General features: G+C 43.6%; 1 protein-coding gene across 2 annotated transcripts in view; it reads right to left on the bottom strand.

Moving 5' to 3' along the window:
* NKAIN3 (sodium/potassium transporting ATPase interacting 3) overlaps nt 1–14156 on the bottom strand; it is a 206270-nt gene extending 192114 nt beyond the window's left edge. The window contains exon 1 of one of the 2 annotated variants that reach the window (XM_081205253.1): nt 13419–14156. In XM_081205253.1, the coding sequence (XP_081061379.1) occupies nt 13419–13472 (54 nt within the window). In that variant the 5' untranslated portion in view covers nt 13473–14156. The remainder of the gene's footprint in view (nt 1–13418) is intronic. The other variant, XM_081205254.1, reaches the window with a different exon arrangement.
* Between the last annotated feature and the right edge of the window lie 4526 nt (nt 14157–18682).

The following is an 18682-nucleotide window of genomic DNA, read 5'->3' as shown; positions in this document are numbered from 1 at the left end:
TTCTGAAAGATGACCAAGCCCTAAAGATTTTTAGATGCCCTACTAAAAGCTTCTAAAATAATTGTAGGCTAGTCTGGATGGCATAGCAACAGCAAGAAGACAATTCATAAGTCCAGCTCCCTCACCACAAAGTTGTCAGTGACAGATAACATTCTAACACTAAAAGACTGGCACATATACATATATGGCACATCTTTATTAAAAGCAATCAAAGGTTTCTCTTTTTGACTTCTTAGACATTTTGCGGAAATGCTGGCCATTTAAAGATGAGAAAGTAAGGAGGGCCCTAGTGGGTCAACCCAAAAAGCCCACTTGTATTAGCATTCTGTTCTCACCAAATGCTATGCAAAGCCCACAAGCAGAAGATGAGCACAATCTCACTCTCCTCAGTTGTGATCCTCACCAACTGGTAATTAGGGACACATTGTTTTGGATACTGAACACAAGTAGATTTTTATTGTTGTTTTCCATGAATATTCCCTCCTGCCTAATGGCTAAATTTATTTGACCAGACTAATTGATCAAAACGTATTTTGTTGTGACCAATCAACTGAGAATCCTTTTTAATACATGTATTTTTAAAGCTGCAAGTGGAAGGAATTCTCTTAAAATAACATTTCCCCTTTTGTCATGTGCATGAGAGAATGCCTTTTCTTTGGCACCTGCTATGACCCAGGTCCATAGATAGGCTTGCCCCCGTCAAAAAAAATTACTGTTGTATTAGAGTTTTAAATAAATTCAATAGAGACAAATGCAGACTTCAACATTTAGCAGTAGAATGGGGAATCAAATGCACAGGTATAGCATGGGGAATACCTAGCTTGGCAGAAGGGCATGTAAAAAAAGAATGTTGAAATTGTAGTTGGCACAATCACAACATGATGAGCAGTTTGCTGTTACTGCAATGAAGCCTACTATGAACATAATAAATGCATTAGTCTTTAAGGTTCCATGAAATTCTTGGGACAGGCAGATGAAAAAGTAAGGTGCTATTTGTACGTTGATGGCATTTCAGCCCCAAACCTCTGAATGACTTCTCCCAGCAGGTTCATTGTAGATGTTAAAAAGCATGGGCTTACTACCGATTAATGGTTCTTACTTGCTTGCAGTGATAGCTGCAATATTTGTTTTACCATTAGGCGTGCAGAGTGCAACAAATCTGACAGGTGAACACAGAAATTATCTTTCTTTCTTTTTTGCAAAGGCAAGTTTACAGCAGTTAAGGTATAAGCCTTTTCTGATTACAAGACCGGATAGGATCAAAATCTGGGACACTTCTAGGAAAATCAATAGTGAGCTTGCTTTGTGTACATTCAAGATGATTTTGTATCCCGGGCATAGAAATAAATAGCAGCAGTAGGCAGCAGGAGTCTTCCAACAGCAGAGGGGGTTAAAAGAAGTATGAATAATGAGAACATACTTTTAGCCAGGCAAAATTGCTCGTATGTTAATAATAGATGACCCAAGATACGCAGCATGGTGTCAATATCTGTGAAACATTACAAAGTGAAACCCTCATAGTAGTGAAATGCTAGATAGTAGTGCTGGCAGGCTTGGTATGTTTGAAAGAAATCTTCCCCAGAGGATGATCCCAGTGTGTATGCTCAACCTCAACATTTTTAGATTAGAAAAAACAGAGTTCCTCCCCCACACCCAGCCTCCTGATGGTTCAATGACTTCATCTAATGGTCCTACCTAATAGTGCCTGCACTTACACAACCTATTCAGTGGCATGGTTACAGTAGTTAAGTGCCTTCTGAAAAGTACTAAACATTGCCATTTTCCATTGTTTCAAGTGAAGAGCTGCAAATGGAAGTTCTTTGAAGAATTAGGCTATAAGCCTCTCTGTTCCAGGCTCTTTATATAACTATGGGATATTATTTTGTGGGGCGGGGGACGCCTTAGACACTGGAAATAATGTGTGGCTATTTATGAAAGAAACAGAATTGCACTTGTAAACGGGCTGCTCCAGGTCTATCTGCATTTATGGGGTTCAGTTCACTGTTTCAAAAAGCACTACTAGTCCAGCTAACCCACTCAACCTTCAGATTAGGACTTAGTCCAGTAAACCTATAATGTATTGTAATAATAATAATAATAATAATAATAATAATAATAATAATAATATTTACACCTTGCCCATCTGGCTGAGTTTCCCCAGTCACTCTGGGCGGCTTCCAACAAAATATTAAAAATACAATAAAACATCAGTCATTTAAATCTTCCCTAAACAGGGCTGCCTTCAGATCTCTTCTAAACATCAGATAGTTGCTTATTTCCTTGACATCTGGTGGGAGGGCGTTCCACAGGGCGGGCGCCACTACCGAGAGGGCCCTCTGCCCAGGGACGCGGACTTATAAAAAATATTGGGGGGGGGGCCGGGAAAGCTCATGAATAATAAATAAGCTCATGAATATGCAAATAAAGTGGCTCCGGCCCTAAATAGGGCAAGCCACGCCCCCCCAGCCAGCCGATTGGCTGGCTGGGAGGTGTGGCCAGTCGGGATTCCCCTGTTCTCGCGGGGGCTGAAACCGCCAGGAGGAAGGAAATTCCCCCCGGCAGTGCCTTGGCAGTGGCGGTGGTGCTGCGAAGCAGCGAGGCAGGAGCCCCCGCCCCCGGCGCCCGAGATTATTGGGGGGGCTGAGCCCCCCAAAAAAATTTTTTGAGGGGGCTCGAGCCCCCTCAAGCCCCATGGAGTCGGCGCCTATGCCTCTGCCTAGTTCCCTGTAAACTGCCCTGCGGTCATCAGATGAAGGGTGGTACAGTGGTACATCAGGTTACATACGCTTTAGGTTACAGACTCCACAAACCCAGAAATAGTACCTTGGGTTAAGAACTTTGCTTCAGGATGAGAACAGAAATCGTGCTTTGGCGGCATGGCAGCAGGGGGAGGCCCCATTAGCTAAAGTGGTGGTTCAGGTTAAGAACAGTTTCAGGTTAAGAACGGACCTCCGGAACAAATTAAGTATGTAGCCAGAGGTACCACTGTATATGAATTTAATAAATAAGCGAACAAAAAACATTGTCATTTTTTGAAAACCAAAAGAAGGCAAGAAACAGCACTGTGGGCGAAAATGCCACAAAAGGCACATGAAGAGATATCATCACAACTAACCAGATACTGCCAAAAAAAGTAGGGTCCAGCTCACAGAACACTCCTAAATGTGTCTACTCAGAAGCAAGTCCTACTTTCAATGGGGCTTTATCCAAGGTGAATGGATATAAGCAGGGCTGGGGAACTGACTTTCCAAGATGTTGCTGAACTACAGTTGCTACCTACCTTGACCACTGGCCATTCCTGCTGGGGCTGCTGGAATCCCACATCTGGAGGGCCATAGATTCCCTGTTTCTAGGATAAGGGAAATGTATCACACACTAGTTCTGATTGGCATGTTGCCCCATATGTATTGATTTCAGTAAGTCCAAATTGAGTTCTGCAAATAAAGGGGACTGCCTTGATTTATAGTGCATTAGCTTGGTTGGTAGAGCATGAGACTTTTCATCTCAGAGTCATGGGTCCAAGCCCCACACTGGGTAGCAGATTCCTGCACTTTAGGGGGGTTGGAATACATGATTCTCGTAGTCTCTTCCAACTCTACAATTCTGTGTTTCTGTGGAAAAATAGTCCTTAAAATCAGCTAGTTGGTGGAAATCACATGTTTGGCACAGTTAAAATAATCCATGCATGTTGGTAACTATTTAATTCCAAGCAAAAAAATTAAAAAGGAAGCTTTTTCACATTCACTGTATCGTACATGATGCAGCATGACTTTAGCAATATGAACTGTCTCCTCCTCCATGACTGTTCTGGATATGTTGAATGTTTGGATTGGGCAATGCTGTAAATTTCTCAGATGTTAACTCCAGCATCTAATTTATTATTTGGCTTGTTTTATTATCCCTAACTGGGGTCACTGCATTCAGCAAATGGCTATTTTCTATGCATTCTCTGTTGATAAACAGCAGAACTGAGATACGTGCAATAAATCTTAACTATAGTTCCATATCTGAGAAAATAGTAAGGCATGATATGAGTGACAATGTTAGCAATTCTATCTTTAAAATGAGAATGAGCAACGTAATCGCAGAGGAAGAGCTGCACCCAAAGTATACTGTACTCAAGATGTTGAAGGTCCCTTGCGGGAGTGGGGGAGGGGGGCAGAGGGTAGTTTCAGAGAAACTGCCATAAGGCACAGATTCCTAGCAAGATCATAAGGATATAACTGAGTGCAAGCAGCCAAGAAAGCAAATAAAAGATCACACTAAAAACTGTGATATTGCCTCTAGCATTGCTCTGGCATAGGGAATTGCAATCCGTGGTCAGAGAAACAGAATATAATTCTAAATTCTGATACCTCCTTGAGAAAAGAAAGCTTTAAATTAAGGTTACCAGATTTTTTTCCAATGAATCCAGGGACACTTTTCAACTTCAAATGATTTTGTATGGGGCCTGATTTGTAAATCCGGGGATTGTAAATTCCCACCTACAGTCTAAAGCTTCTCAATTGGAATACAGGCTGGCCTCCTTCTCTGCTGGAAGTACAAGCCTGAAATTTGAATCAGTTCTCCAGATAACCTCCACCCAGGAAACGGGGACGTCTGGTAACCTTACTTTAAATTATTTTGATGTAATCAGATTCACAATTTCATCAAAGGGCTTGCTTGCATGCCCATTTAATGGAATAAAGAATAAATATCTCAAGAGTAATCACTTTCCATATTTTGGACAGAAATGCTTTGACTCGTCTTAGGGTAGAATTGCATATTCTAAGAAATATGGAGCTGATGCTGAAAACAGCAGCTCTAAGCTACCCTCTGCCCTTCTGTCATGAACAACAGCTTACCCTGGCAACACAAAGACATGACATTTCACCCCCTTCACAGGAGGGAGGCAGGGAATGGACAATCTACCATCAACTGACCTAGAACTTCCAACATCACATGGTTTAGTCAGATGATATTTATTGTTTTCTAATCAGACATTATAATATATATGAATGGAGGCAAAATAAAAAGTTTTAAACCCAGATTTTGTTTCTAGGTTCCCAAGACAGTGAAGTCAAACATCTTCAATTAACTCTCCTTACATTTCCTTGAAGCCCTTTGCATTTTTTTAAAAAATGTAATTATTTAAATTTTTGTTACAGGGGAGTACAGCCATATCTCCTAGATATTCACAGCTGCGTCTGAATTTATGAATATAAATAATACATTTAATGTACACTGTAAAGAAAGATTACCTCAATGGAGTGAATTATTCAGTGGCAAAAATTATTTGAAAAAGAAGCAAAGAGAGGTTACTTTTTGTAAATGCAGCACTACAATATATACACTTTTCTGCAACTCAGATGTAAATTAACAAGAATATGATCTAGTTCTTACATACAACACAGGAGTAATTCCTATTTCTCATCTGAGCTTTTTTAGGCTGACAAAGGTGCCATCTTCTGAAGCACATTGAGGGGACCCAACCATGCCTGGCTCCAGCAATGGGAGAGCCTGCCCCCCTCAAAAAACAACAACACTGAGGGGGTCTACAGCACCTTCAACCCCCTGGAGCCAGCACCTTTGGTAGGTGGATCTCATGTGTAAAAGCTCCTCCATACAATAAGTCTTAGAATCTAGAAGTCAAGAAGAAAGCTCTTCTCCCTGGCATCTTGCTTTCAATGTAGAGGACTCTGTATATCTATTTCTTTAGCGTGGAGAACATTTAAGTCACACAAATTCCCACCTGCAGTCTAAAGCTTCTCAACTGGAATACAGGTTGGCCTCCTTCTCTGCTGGAAGTACAAGCCTGAAATTTGAATCAGTTCTCCAGATAACCTCCACCAGACACCCATTTGCACTTGAAGACACCCTGGTCCAAAGGTATGATTCCAACAGCAATTTGCAACACAGAAAGTTGACTATAGCAATTTACTCTGCACAACACACCAGGAACCATCTTTGGGCATATACAAGCCTGAAATCATGAAGGGAATGTAAAGTCTAAATTAACTCATCCACTGATACAGCTAGAGTGACAAAGCAGTGATTTCCATCAATTTTAAGCTATTGCAATTGAAGAAATTCCTGTCATATATATGGATGTGTCTGTTCAGAGGTTACATTTGCCACATTCCTGGAACAGTCAGTTTCCCTCAAGTGGGCCCAATTTTAACTGAAAGCATAACTATGCATGTCTACTTAGAAGTAGTCCCATTGTGTGCATAGGTCTGCTATGTGTCTAAACCATATGCCGGGGGGGGGGGCGGGGAGATGGGACAGATGAGGGGGAATATTAACTCCAGCTTGAAAAGAAAGAGGATGGCTACTAGCTGAATCTTAGCAAAGGATAGGTACTCAGGCAGATTTGCTTTTGCTTTCTACCCTACAGAAGTAAAGGAATATTGGTGTTAAAACATTTATCCAAATAACACTTTGTAATTATGTTAAGAGAAATGTTGCCTCCAAGAGTTATTTGAACTGAGCTTTATTTGACAAGGAAATATGCTTAATTCACAAGTGCCTACTTTTTGTAAGTTGTCATCAACATTTTTCTTTTTCAGTGCATTTGCATGTATTGAACTGGACTTTTCAGATAGAAGAGAGAGGAAGAGCAAAAAGATACAGCAACCCTGCACTGAGCAAATGCAGGGGAAATCATACCCAGCTGTTGTATGTACCAAATAATTAGCTGAAGGCAAAAGAAGGTGCTAGGTCAGAGGCAGACAACCATTCTGGCTCAAGGCCTGTGGTGGGCTCGTGTGCTTGCACACAATAGAGGGCAATCCCTTCGCGCACACCCCCCTTCCCAGATGACTGGCACTGACAATCAAGATCTCCATAGCCCACCAAGCAGCTGCATGGTGGGCTAAAGGGAGCGAAACTGTGATGAGAAGACACAACAAGGAGAGAGTGTGTGTCACTCTTGTGTGCCTCACTTCCCATGGGAGCCACACTGCCTTCAGCCCAGGAAACAGATGCTTTGGCAGACTGGGGTGGGGAGCAGGTGGCAAGGTGAAATTGGGCAATCTGCGGATACAGCCTCTGTGGGACACACGAAGCTGACATGTGCTAGGAATTCTAGTATTAACTATACATTATATTATATAGCTTACAAATGGCCCAAGGCAGTAGTCCTTAGTCATGACTGAGATTTGCCACTTCACCTCCAATTCTTGATTTCTGATCTGCCCTCTTCCAAATTACACAAATGGATGTTGACATTTGGGCTGATATGAAAACAACTGTTGTGGTTGGTTTTTTACATTCTGTTACCAAACACAAACATCTAGATTAATATTGTCTTTGAAGTAGCAAAGTGACTTTTAAAATTATGCCCTAAAAGACTGTAACAGTTCTCATTTGTACCTATACCTATACACAGTCTCAAAAACCACTACACAGTTGGAGAAATGAAGGTTTGGAGCAGCTGATCTCAATTCCCATCCCTACTTGAAAATTGTTGGGGGTCTTGACAGACCACTTAATAAACTTCTTTTTATTCAGCACCAACACTTACATTTAAAAAGTGCAATATTATGAAAACCGTCAGTCCTATCCCAGACTACTGAGAAATGCCTCTTCAAATGGTAATTTTTAATGAGAAAAATATTAGACTGCGCCAGCATTGTATTATGAAAGTCACAGGCCCTAGTTCAAGTTCTTGTTAGCCTGTTTGATAAATCCAGTCCTGTCAAAAGAGCCTTGATCTCCATTGTCACTAAATATTAAAGTAATACAGGGCCAAGTACACATATTATTAACAGCTCTGCAACTTTCCTGCAGACCAGTACAGTGGTACCTCGGGTTACATACGCTTCAGGTTACAGACTCCGCTAACCCAGAAATAGTACCTCAGGTTAAGAACTTTGCTTCAGGGTGAGAACAGAAATCGTGCTCCAGTGGCGTGGCGGCAGCGGGAGGCCCCATTAGCTAAAGTGGTGCTTCAGGTTAAGAACAGTTTCATGTTAAGAACGGACCTCCAGAATGAATTAAGTACGTAACCAGAGGTACCACTGTAGTCTCTGTGGACCATAATTTGAGGAGCTCTAGTTTAGAGAATTTACCACTCCATTTGCATTCACTTCCAACAGCTTGGATACACCTTCCACCCACATATGCCTATAATGTGAAGATAATAGATATGAAAGCAGCAAGGAAATTTTACTACTACATGTGAATGGAGACATTGTTTTCCCATTCTCAGCATAACTTAAAAGGAAAATTATAGAGTTGGGACTTGTTAAAATCAAAAGGAGGGAGATGTAGAACTGGAGCAACAGAATCATGCTGAAATAAAGTTGGTTATCACATTAGAAATTATATTCTTCTTGTCCTTACATTGAACACTGAATACTTATCTGTAGCTTAGTATGATTCAGTCTAAGTACAGAGTTCTCAATAGGAGAGCAATTGTACTACTTAAAACTGGTTTGAAGGGATTTCCATTCCAGACAATAGAAAAGTCTATACATGTGTATATCATTTTTGAAATAGACATTACCCATGGAGCTGTGAGTTGCACACAGCCATATGGCACACTTGCCCAATACACAATTGGCAATTCCGTGTTTACAAAGAATGGCAAACTGCCTGAATGCTCAGGTGATGTCTACATATTTTTGTTTCTAATAGTCACATAAAACTGTGGACTTTTTATATAGAATCTTCTTCATCTACATTGTTGATGATTTTGTTGCATTGGAAGGGATTCCAAGGGTCATCTAGTCCAACCCCTGGGGAACAGGCATTCTGTTATAGCAACTGTAACCAAGGCTTAAGGTGCCATTTGTCCCCTAGCTTGTGCATCTGGGTTTCTAACACTGCTGTATAATTCATTCCATTTTATGACAACATCCAGGGCACTTCAGATGTCAGCTACAGTTATGCCATACTCTCCTACTGCCTCTCTTGAAACAGCTCCAGCCGCCACTGGAAAATTAATACTAATCAGAGATAAATACACCACCTAGTACAAGTACAACCAACAGGAGCCATTTAGGGAAAGCACAGTTATCACCAATCAATTTCTGTAATTTATCTGTATATTTTTATACTGTTTAATATGATAATACATATATACAAGCAGTTAAACAGAATCAATACAAAACAATATTCAATAGAACTTCTTAAAAATTAGATCTGAATATGATCAGGGAGGACCAGTTGGTGCAGGGTATAGTGGTCGGAGCGAAACAATACAAACTGAAAGCTTTCGCAGATGACTTAGTCTTGACAGTACAGGAGCCAGAATCTAGTACAAAAAGAGTTTTGGAACTTATCTTGGAGTTTGGTCGGGTGGCGGGATTTAAGCTAAACAAACAAAAAACTAAGGTTTTGGTCAAAAATTTGACACCTACAGAGATAGAAGGGTTCCAGAAAGAGACAGAGCTAAGTGTGGTTAAAAAAGTGAAATACCTGGGGGTATCCTTGTCCACTAAAAATTTAAACCTTTTTAAAGATAATTATGAAAAATGTTGGTTGGAAATTAAAAAAGACTTGGATATTTGGTCAAGATTGAAACTTACCTTGTCAGGCCGAATCGCAGCTATAAAGATGTGTGTTTTGCCAAAAATGTTATTCTTATTTCAAACCCTTCAGGTCGTGGACAGAATGGAATGTTTTGGAAAATGGCAGAAGGATATCTCTAAGTTTGTCTGGCAGGGCAAAAAGCCCCGAATAAAATTTAAAATACTAACTGACTCAAAAGAAAGAGGGGGGTTTGCCCTGCCGGATTTAAGGTTGTACTACGAAGCTGCAGCCTTCTGCTGGTTGAAGGATTGGTTTTTGTTGGAAAACACCGATGTCCTAGATCTGGAAGGGTTTGATAATGTGTATGGTTGGCATGCATACTTGTGGTATGACAAGGCGAAGGTTCACAAACTGTTTAGAAACCATATTGTCAGAAAATCAATTTTTGCCGTCTGGATGAAGTACAAGGACTTATTAGAAAGCAAGACCCCGAGGTGGTTATCACCAGTGGAAGCCAAGATTTCTAAAAAAAGGCCCAATATGGAGGCCTACTGGCCAAAATATTGGGAACTGATTGAAAGAGTTGGAGATAATTGGAAGCTCCAAAGCCAGGACAAACTAAAAAATAAGGTGCGAGATTGGTTACATTATGCTCAAATTCAAGAGGTATTTAAAATGGATAAAAAAGTGGGTTTTCAGTTGGAGAAATCGAAACTGGAGACGGAGTTACTAGAACCAAAGACTAAGGTACTTTCGAGGATGTATGACTTGCTGCTTAAATGGAACACACAGGATGAGACAGTTAAATCTGCTATGATAAAATGGGCACAGGATGTAGGACACAACATTATGTCTGAGGACTGGGAAAGGTTATGGAACACCGGTATGAAATTCACGGCATGTAGTGCCTTGAAAGAGAACATTATGAAAATGGTATACCGGTGGTACATGACCCCAGTCAAGTTGGCTAAAATATATCATCTTTCTGATAATAAGTGTTGGAAATGCAAGGAGGCAGAAGGGACATTCTTTCACCTCTGGTGGACCTGCCCGAAAGTAAAGGCCTTTTGGGAAATGATACATAATGAGCTGAAAAAGGTATTCAGATATACCTTTGCTAAGAAACCAGAGGCCTTTCTTCTGGGCATGGTGGACCGGAAGGTGCCAAAGAAGGATAGAACTTTGTTTATGTATGCAACTACAGCAGCAAGGATCCTTATTGCAAAGTTCTGGAAGACACCAGATTTACCCACACTGGAGGACTGGCAGACGCAGCTGATGGACTACATGGAGTTGGCAGAAATGACTGGCAGAATCCGAGATCTGAGCGAAGAAACAATGGAGGAAGACTGGAAAAAATTTAAGGACTATTTGCAAAAATACTATAAGTTGTTTGAATGTTAAGATTTGCACGATTAAGAAACGTCACGCTTCTGCAAATTATTTAAGTAAACGATAAAGTAAGTAATGATGAAAAAAAAACGAGATAAATTAGAAACAAAATATTATGTTTATTAAAAGTCTTGAAAACAAACTACAAACTTCTGAAATTGGTAACATAATAAACTCAAAGGTACAATAAGATGTGAAACAAGATAATAAATTGCTGAACTGGTTAGAATAATGAAAGCAATGTTGAGAGGATGCGAGGAGGTCCAAAAGAAAGTGAATCTGATGATATTTAACTTTTGTCTTCTTTTTTCTAATTTTCTTCATATATAAAAAAAAAAATGTTTCTTGTATGTTGCTATGTAAATTAATCTGTTAACCTATGGAAAGAAACGCAATAAAAAATTTTATAAAAAAAAATAAATTAGATCAAAACATACCATGTGATTATTCCACAAGGACATTATGCTGTGCCACAACAAAAACTCATGAAATACTCTGCTTTTGTTTCCTTAACCCTGCCTATTTATTCCAGAGCAAGCACTTGAACCTTGTTAGCCCCTGCCTATTATCAAGAGGAAAACCGTACTGTGTGCACAAGCTATCAAGTTAACAGAACTGAAACAATGTTCTACAACAGGGATGGGGAACCTGTAGCCCTCCAGATGTTGCTGGACTCCAACTCCCATCCAGTCCAGCCAGTCATAGGTTGAACCACAAGATATCCACAATTGTTCCACAGCAACTAAAGACCAATAAACTGTGGAAGGAGCCATGCTCTTTTAGGCTGCAATTCTATCAACTGACATAGGAGTAAGCCCCATTAGGGACATAGGAAGCTGCCTTACATGGAGCCAGAGCATTGGGTCCATTGAGCTTTGCACTGTCTGCATTGACACTGTCTTCAGGGTTTTAAGCAAGGTTCTCTCCCACCTCTATCCGCTCAAGGAATGGAGCTTGGGACCTCCTGCATACAGAACAGATGCTCTACCAATGAGCTGTAGCCCCTTTCCATCTCAATGAGTCTGAGTTCAGAGTCAAATCTTTCAACAGCTATTTGCACTGGAATAGTTATATCAGCTTCAACAAGGAATGGAAACCCAACAAGTAGAAATGAAGTTATATGCCACAGAGACGTGCACACACACAGTCAGGGCAAACCAAGGGTGAGACTGTATGCACCATACAGCATGAACCAGGTCCTTTGCCATGCAGCCACAGTGTACCTAGAGCTAAATATTCATCTCAGTGGTGCTATCAACCGAATACACAGAAAGCTCTCTTCATTTTATCTTGTTTGAAAGAAACAAAGCAGTGACTCTTGATAACATGAAAACCAAGTGTCAAACCCAAACAAAAGCAGCCCTTTGACAACAGCCTTTAAATGATGTTACAAATTGCAACTTCAGTAGGGGGAGGAACATGTCTCAGCTGTGAGCAGAGGTAAGATTTCATCTTTGAGCCACAAAGCCATCAAAAGGCATGCAGTACCCCCCATCAGGTGCTTCCGGAACACCTTGACCTCACATTGATCATGAAGTGGTTTTAATACCCAGTTGTCAAGTTGATACAATGGGAACAAACAAGGTTTCCATAGAACTGTGCAACATTTAAATATCTGATTTAAGTACTCTGCAGGGGAGAGAGGAAATCTCTTCCTCCCGCCAGACAGACACTTCAAACTGCCTTGAAATGAAGCCAGAATGAAAATCCACCTTCAAAGTGCAGGATGTGCAGGAATAAAAAACGGTACACAAGAGACAAAAAAAAGGGATGGGTGGGGAATTAGACAGCATTACCTGGAGTCCTCCTTTACAATGGGAAAGCACCATCATCCAATGAACATAAAAAGGGGGAGGGGGGACCTAGCATACTTCGTAGCGAACAGAATTGACTACTTGCAAATATATACACGCTGTCTAACTCTAAGCGCAATGAGCACCAGAACTGCCATTGCCTTTGATCTTATGGGCAACACGCAGAGGCTTTTCTAGAAATCGTTATTCCCTAGGCGATGGAAAAGCTTTACGAGCCACGCGGCATGAAAAGGCCCTTGGTCCTCACATCGCTTGCCGAGGGCGGAGGGAGGCCGTGGCAGCTGCTAAAGAGCCGTGTGGCTCCAGGGGGCGATCCTGCGAGGCAACTCCGACATGCACGGGCGAATCAAGCGACTCTGCCAAGCGCGGGCAGCTGTAATTGACCTTCTGGGAAAGGGTTCGCGCTGCCGGACGGACTTCCCAGCTCCCCGGCCAGAGCGAGGCCAGCGGGAGGAGGGGCTGGGAAGGGAGCTGCCCCACACACACCTAGGACAGCGGCTGCGAGGCTGGACTCGCCAGCCTCCCGGGGTCAGTTGCAGGAGAGTTGAGGCTGCTGGCGGAGCGCGAGGCAGATCAGCTCTCCAGCTGCAGCTTGCAGGGGGATCCATCTCATCTGGGCTGCAGGGCGGGCGGGATTTAAGGGGAAATCAATACCAGACCTGGGTGGGTGGGAAGATAGAATAGGGAGGCGAGACACCGAGAGCGAGAGGGTCCCGCTCGCCCCCCGCGATCCTTCGCCAAAGGGCAGCTACTCACCAGCTGCAGCGTGCAGAGGAAGATCAGCGTGCAGCGCCCCGAGCAGCAGCCCATGGTGGAAGGCAAGTGGGCGAGACGCCGGCCGGCCGGCAGCGCCGCTCCCGCCTCGCTCGAGCGGCCCCTCGCGCTCACCGCATCTGGACGGAGCCCCTCGCCGCCCTCGCCTCGTGCGCCGGCCAAATCCCTTTGTTCGCGCCTCAGGAGGAGGAGGAGGAACGCGAGGAAGAGGCGGCGGTCGTCCCCTCCGTCTCAGCCCCGGCGAAGGCGTTCAGGAGGGCAGCCTGGCCGCCGCCGCCGAGCGAAGCATCCGGCGCTGGCGAAAGCTGAGGGGCGGTGGGCGTGGGGCTGCTGCCGGGGCCGGCGACGCGCGCGCGCCTCTGGAAAGCCAGCCTATGAATGGGACTTCGGAACTGAGGCGCCCGCGGCGGGGGTGGGAGTGGGAATTGCCAATGGTTCCTCGAGTGAAGAAGCGGGAAGGGCTGGCAGCAGGTGCCCAGGGAGTGAGGGGAGCCGAGGGCGGGTTTGTGGCGCCTCGGCGAGCAGCTGGCAAACGGCGAGGGGCGCTCGCCTCCTCGAGGGGGGCTCTTGTCGAGCAAGCGGCGAGGCGGGGCTTCTCCAGTTTAGGGTCTCCGAGGGAAAAAGGCAGGAGCCGCTGCCGGGACTCGCGCGCCTCGCAGGCGGTGCGAGGAGCTAAAGCGGACACCGAGGTGCGCGGGGAAGCGGCGTGATTGGCGCGCTGCTCCTCCCAGGCTCCGAGCCAGCGCTCGCGCCCACCGCGGCTCTCCCCGGGAAAGTCGAACAGCGTGGCGAAGAAGAGAGCCTGATTGGCTCGGAGGGAGAGTGAGGGGCGGGGCGTGAGGGGCGGGGAGCTCCCGCCCTTTACCCTCGAGGAGAAAAGAAAGGAATGAAGGAAGGTGTCTTGGACAGTGTTCGGAGGGCTCCGGGAAAGCGACGCCTTCGGAACGCAATAGCATTATTTAAAAAAAGTGTGAATGAGCAAGAAAAAGTGAAAAGTAGCTCTCATCATTCTCTCGGCCCAGCCTATACTTTGTAGGACGGCGTGGTTTTGTTTCAGAAATAGATAAATTTCGTCACTCAGCAGTGCAATCCTATGCCTGCCTACTCAGAAGTAAGGGTCGTTGACTTCCATGGCGCTTTCTCCCAGGAAAGTGTGCCTAGGAATTCATCTTCAGCCAGGGAACATTAGATCAACTTCTAATATCCATTCTAACATGAACCCCCAAACGCAGGGAAAGTGTGGCAATCTTTATAGTAGAAAACTGGAGGTTGATTTTAGGAAGTCAGCCCAGCAGGGGTGCCAACTTGAATAAAATATTGGGGTGGTCCAAGTAAGTCCCACCCCTCCTAATCAATCCTATGACATGGTGGCTGTTTGGTGTTCATTCTTGTGTTGGGTTTTGGTGGATACTTTTATCTTTTTAGATGATTAAAACGACAACAATACTGTCCCTATATGCCTATTGCATTCTTACTACTTTAACAAATGCTTGGTTATATATTTTCCTTCCTTAATTTTATTTCTTGTCCTGTAAATCGCTTTGGGACTTCAGCTGGTTGTGAGAAGCAATCAACTAATTTAATACACCAAACTCAAATAAACTTCTGGGGCAGATGCCTCTGGGAACTGTTTGCTCATGTTTTTATGTGTGATATGCTGTAAACCAGATAAGGTGGCTAAATCTATACAGAGACTGATACGCTGGGTGCCTGCAGTTCAATGCTTGGATGGTCTCACCTTGGGTATGGTCTAGATGGGCTATGGTCCCTTGGCAACCCTATCAATTTTAGAGTTTCCTATTGCATAAAATATGTGCTGCAAAATCCTCTCTCTCAGTAATTGCCTTTGCTGTCCTTTCATTCCTCTGAACTAATTATTCTGTTGTCGGTCCCGTCTGGATGTTCTGGGCTGGGGCTCCGATTCGTAACTCCTTCTCTTTAGCCATTTAGTGGGAGGAGGAGAGTGAGATGGGAAGTTGGGAATTTTTCCATGGCAACGCCTTTGTGCCGTCACCACCAGACGGATTAAGGCGATCACAGGTTCCCGTGTTCAGTTTTGAAAAGACCCCTGGGGAGAAGGGCTTAGCCCAATGAATAATTTAATTTGGCAAGGGTAAAATGAATTGGACTGCTGCCAAATCGAATGCCTGCATAAAAAGATGAGGGGTGACAACCGCTCCTGCCTGAGTCACAGTCCTGAGGGCCTGAACCTCAATCCATTCAAGTGAGGAGGAGCTTTTCCACCATATTCTAGTAGCTTTAGAACACAATGTAGGACTTCTGCATGGTGTGAAGAAAGTGGATAGGGAGACATTTTTATCTCTCTCCCATAATCAGTGGTGTAGCTAGCCGCTCGGGTGCCCGGTGTGGCACATGTGTCCTGTAGCCAGGGGGTGAGGCGAGCTGCCCATGGGGGCGGGGTGAGCCAAGGCAGGGCATGCTGCGTGGAGCCTCTCTGCAGTCTCCCCCTCAGCTGTAGAGTGGCTGAGGCGGTGGGCAGACACAAGCCCCGCACAGCTCGAAAAAGCAGCACAGAGCTTGCAGGCAGTCCACCCGCCACCTCCCCCTCAGGAGAGACGCATGGCTCAGGCACGCTGCAGTGCCCCCTGCCTCACCTAGCTCCAGTGGCGTACAAAAGGGGGGGTGCGGGAGTTGTTGTTTATTAAAGTGCTGTGAGCCCAATTTTTAAATTTGTTTTAAAAACACATATTTTCAGCATTTTGTCACCCCTCAGTGATGCCACCAGGGGCAGCCTGCACCCACTGCACCCCCATTCCTACACCACTGATCATACCGTATTTTTCGCTCTATAACACGCACCTGACCATAACACGCACATAGTTTTTAGAGGAGGAAAACAAGAAAAAAAAATTCTGAATGAAACAGTGGGTGTATCATTTTGGTGCTTCATGCTGTGGCTACAGACATGTGATTTGACGGTGAGTTTGGGGTAGGCCAATGCAAAAATCCTGAGAATCCATGTGGATCTGTGCTTTGTAACCACAGCAACCGAAAACAGCTTTTACAACTTTGTAAACAAAGCAACCAAAAACAGAAGAGGGTGGGCAATAAGACGCTGAGGCAGAATGCAGGAAAGCAGCAGCCTCCTCTCTGCAGCGCGCGATCTGATTTTTGCCCTCACTCGGGCCAGTCGGCTCCAGGGACCACACATTCGCTCAATAACACGCACAGACATTTCCCCTTACTTTTTAGGAGAAAAAATGTGAGTGTTATAGAGAGAAAAATACGGTACTTGAGCTCAGGGCCTTCCAGTAAAGATTCAGGCAAAAGGACAGAAGGAACTACTTCACACAGCACATATTTAAACTCTAAAATTGGCTCCCACAAGAGGCAATGATGACCACCAACTTGGATGGCTTTCAAAGAGGATTAGACAAATTCATGGAAGACAAGGCTATCAGTGGCTACTAACTGAGATAGCTATGATCTACCTCTGCAGTTGGGGACTGTGTGCCTCTGAATCTCACTTCCTAGGAACCACAAGCTGAGAGAATACTGTTGTGCTTATGTCCTCCTTGTGGGCTTCCCATAGGCCTCTGGTTGACCGCTGCGAGCGTAGGATGCTAGATGAGCATCTTTGGCCTGATCCAGCAGGGCTTTTTTTATGCTGGGGGTGAGAGTTTGGTTGCAAGATTATGAGCCTCCAGCACACTGGCCTTCATTTACGCCACCGTTAAAACAAAGTGGTGATCCACAGACCACCAGCTGTTGGTCTCTGCTGACTCCACCCAATCCAGGTTGGGTGGGATGCTTCAGGGACCAAATACGGTACCAGTCCCTGGCACATTGGGGCAGGGGGAGGAATTGCCAGTCCATCACATCAGAGAGTTTGAGAAGCACTGACTTATGTTATGCATTGCATTTAAGGCCATCACCAGGGACAAATGGTATGAAGAATAGGGAATGATGGAGAAGATAAAAAATGGAAGGGAGGAGGAAAATTAAATGTTGCTAAGCTGCCACACTGTGATAGCGATGGTGAAAGGCTGCTTTTTTGCAGGGGAAGATCAGGTACAGAAGACCCCTTCTACAACCTGAATGGTCAAATGAGCTGATAAATATGGTTCTCTGTCTACCTACCCTGTGCAAATATTTTATTTTATATTTTGTTTTGTTTATTAAATTTGTATACTGCCCTATACCCTCAGGTCTCGGGGAGGTTCACAGGATAAAATAGACTAAATAACACTGTTTTCCACACTCTTTTCATGTGGACACAGAAGCCTACCCCATAAAAGTGACATGAAGAAAAGCTATATAAAACTGCAACTTATACAGATATTACTGGCAGAGGTGTACCGTAATAATTCTATGATAGGTTCTTTCCATAGGCTTTCAAAACCCAATACTGTCTTTTAGATACCGATCTAAAGTTTGACAGCCATAATAAGCAGACATGCAAAAGGTATCAGGAACTTTCCAGCTCAGGAAATCATCTGTGTTTGCTGCACTAATTACTTAATTTGAAAACTACAAACTTTCCCAACTTCATAAGAAGCAATCACCTATAAGTCCCTCATCTCCAAAACCTCAAAATCCATTAGCTCTTCTACAACCATGCATGCACAGAGAAGATTTTGTGCCTTTCCTCATTATCCAGCTACAAACAAAAGTCAGGTACAATTCAACTGCATCTTTGTATCTATTTTGATTGTATTTTTATATTTTGCTACTTTTCTTTCCTTCAAGGGAGATTGCAACATGAGAAATAGCCAGCTATACACTTCTCTCTCCCCCCGCCCCCGCTTTCCCTAGAATAAATGTTTTCTAAAGCATCTACAAATTATCATTAGGAGTGGAAGGTAGAGTATAATGATGTATACATAAGATAATTTCACTTTTACTCTCTATCCAATCTCTGAAATGAGTTTTGCATAAAGTAATTTAAAACAGACAGAGTAAACTTGAAGTACAAAATTATATGTCACTCTGAAATAAATATATTTTCAGCATTCAGTTTCTGTAACTGAGCACAACAAAAACAAATGTATCTCTTTTGTGTGTGTTTCTTTAATTTTTTTCCCTACGGACCTGTTTTATATTTATATGGAGAGAAAAACTTCACAAGAAACCTCAGCAAAACAAAGTAGCAGTGAGCAGAAGTTAGCACTTAAAAGATTCAGGCAGTCTGACCCAATATGGCAGAACTTGAGAGAGGTCTCAGGGATATCAAGTATCGATCCTGCAGTCAGAAGCTTAGTCGATTCCTATGCACCCAAACAGGG

The sequence above is a fragment of the Podarcis bocagei genome (assembly GCF_964188305.1).
Source record: "Podarcis bocagei genome assembly, chromosome: 8".
Lineage (NCBI taxonomy): Eukaryota > Metazoa > Chordata > Lepidosauria > Squamata > Lacertidae > Podarcis > Podarcis bocagei.
The sequence above is the reverse complement of the archived record's forward strand: the minus strand, read 5'-3'. Positions and strand labels throughout refer to the sequence as shown.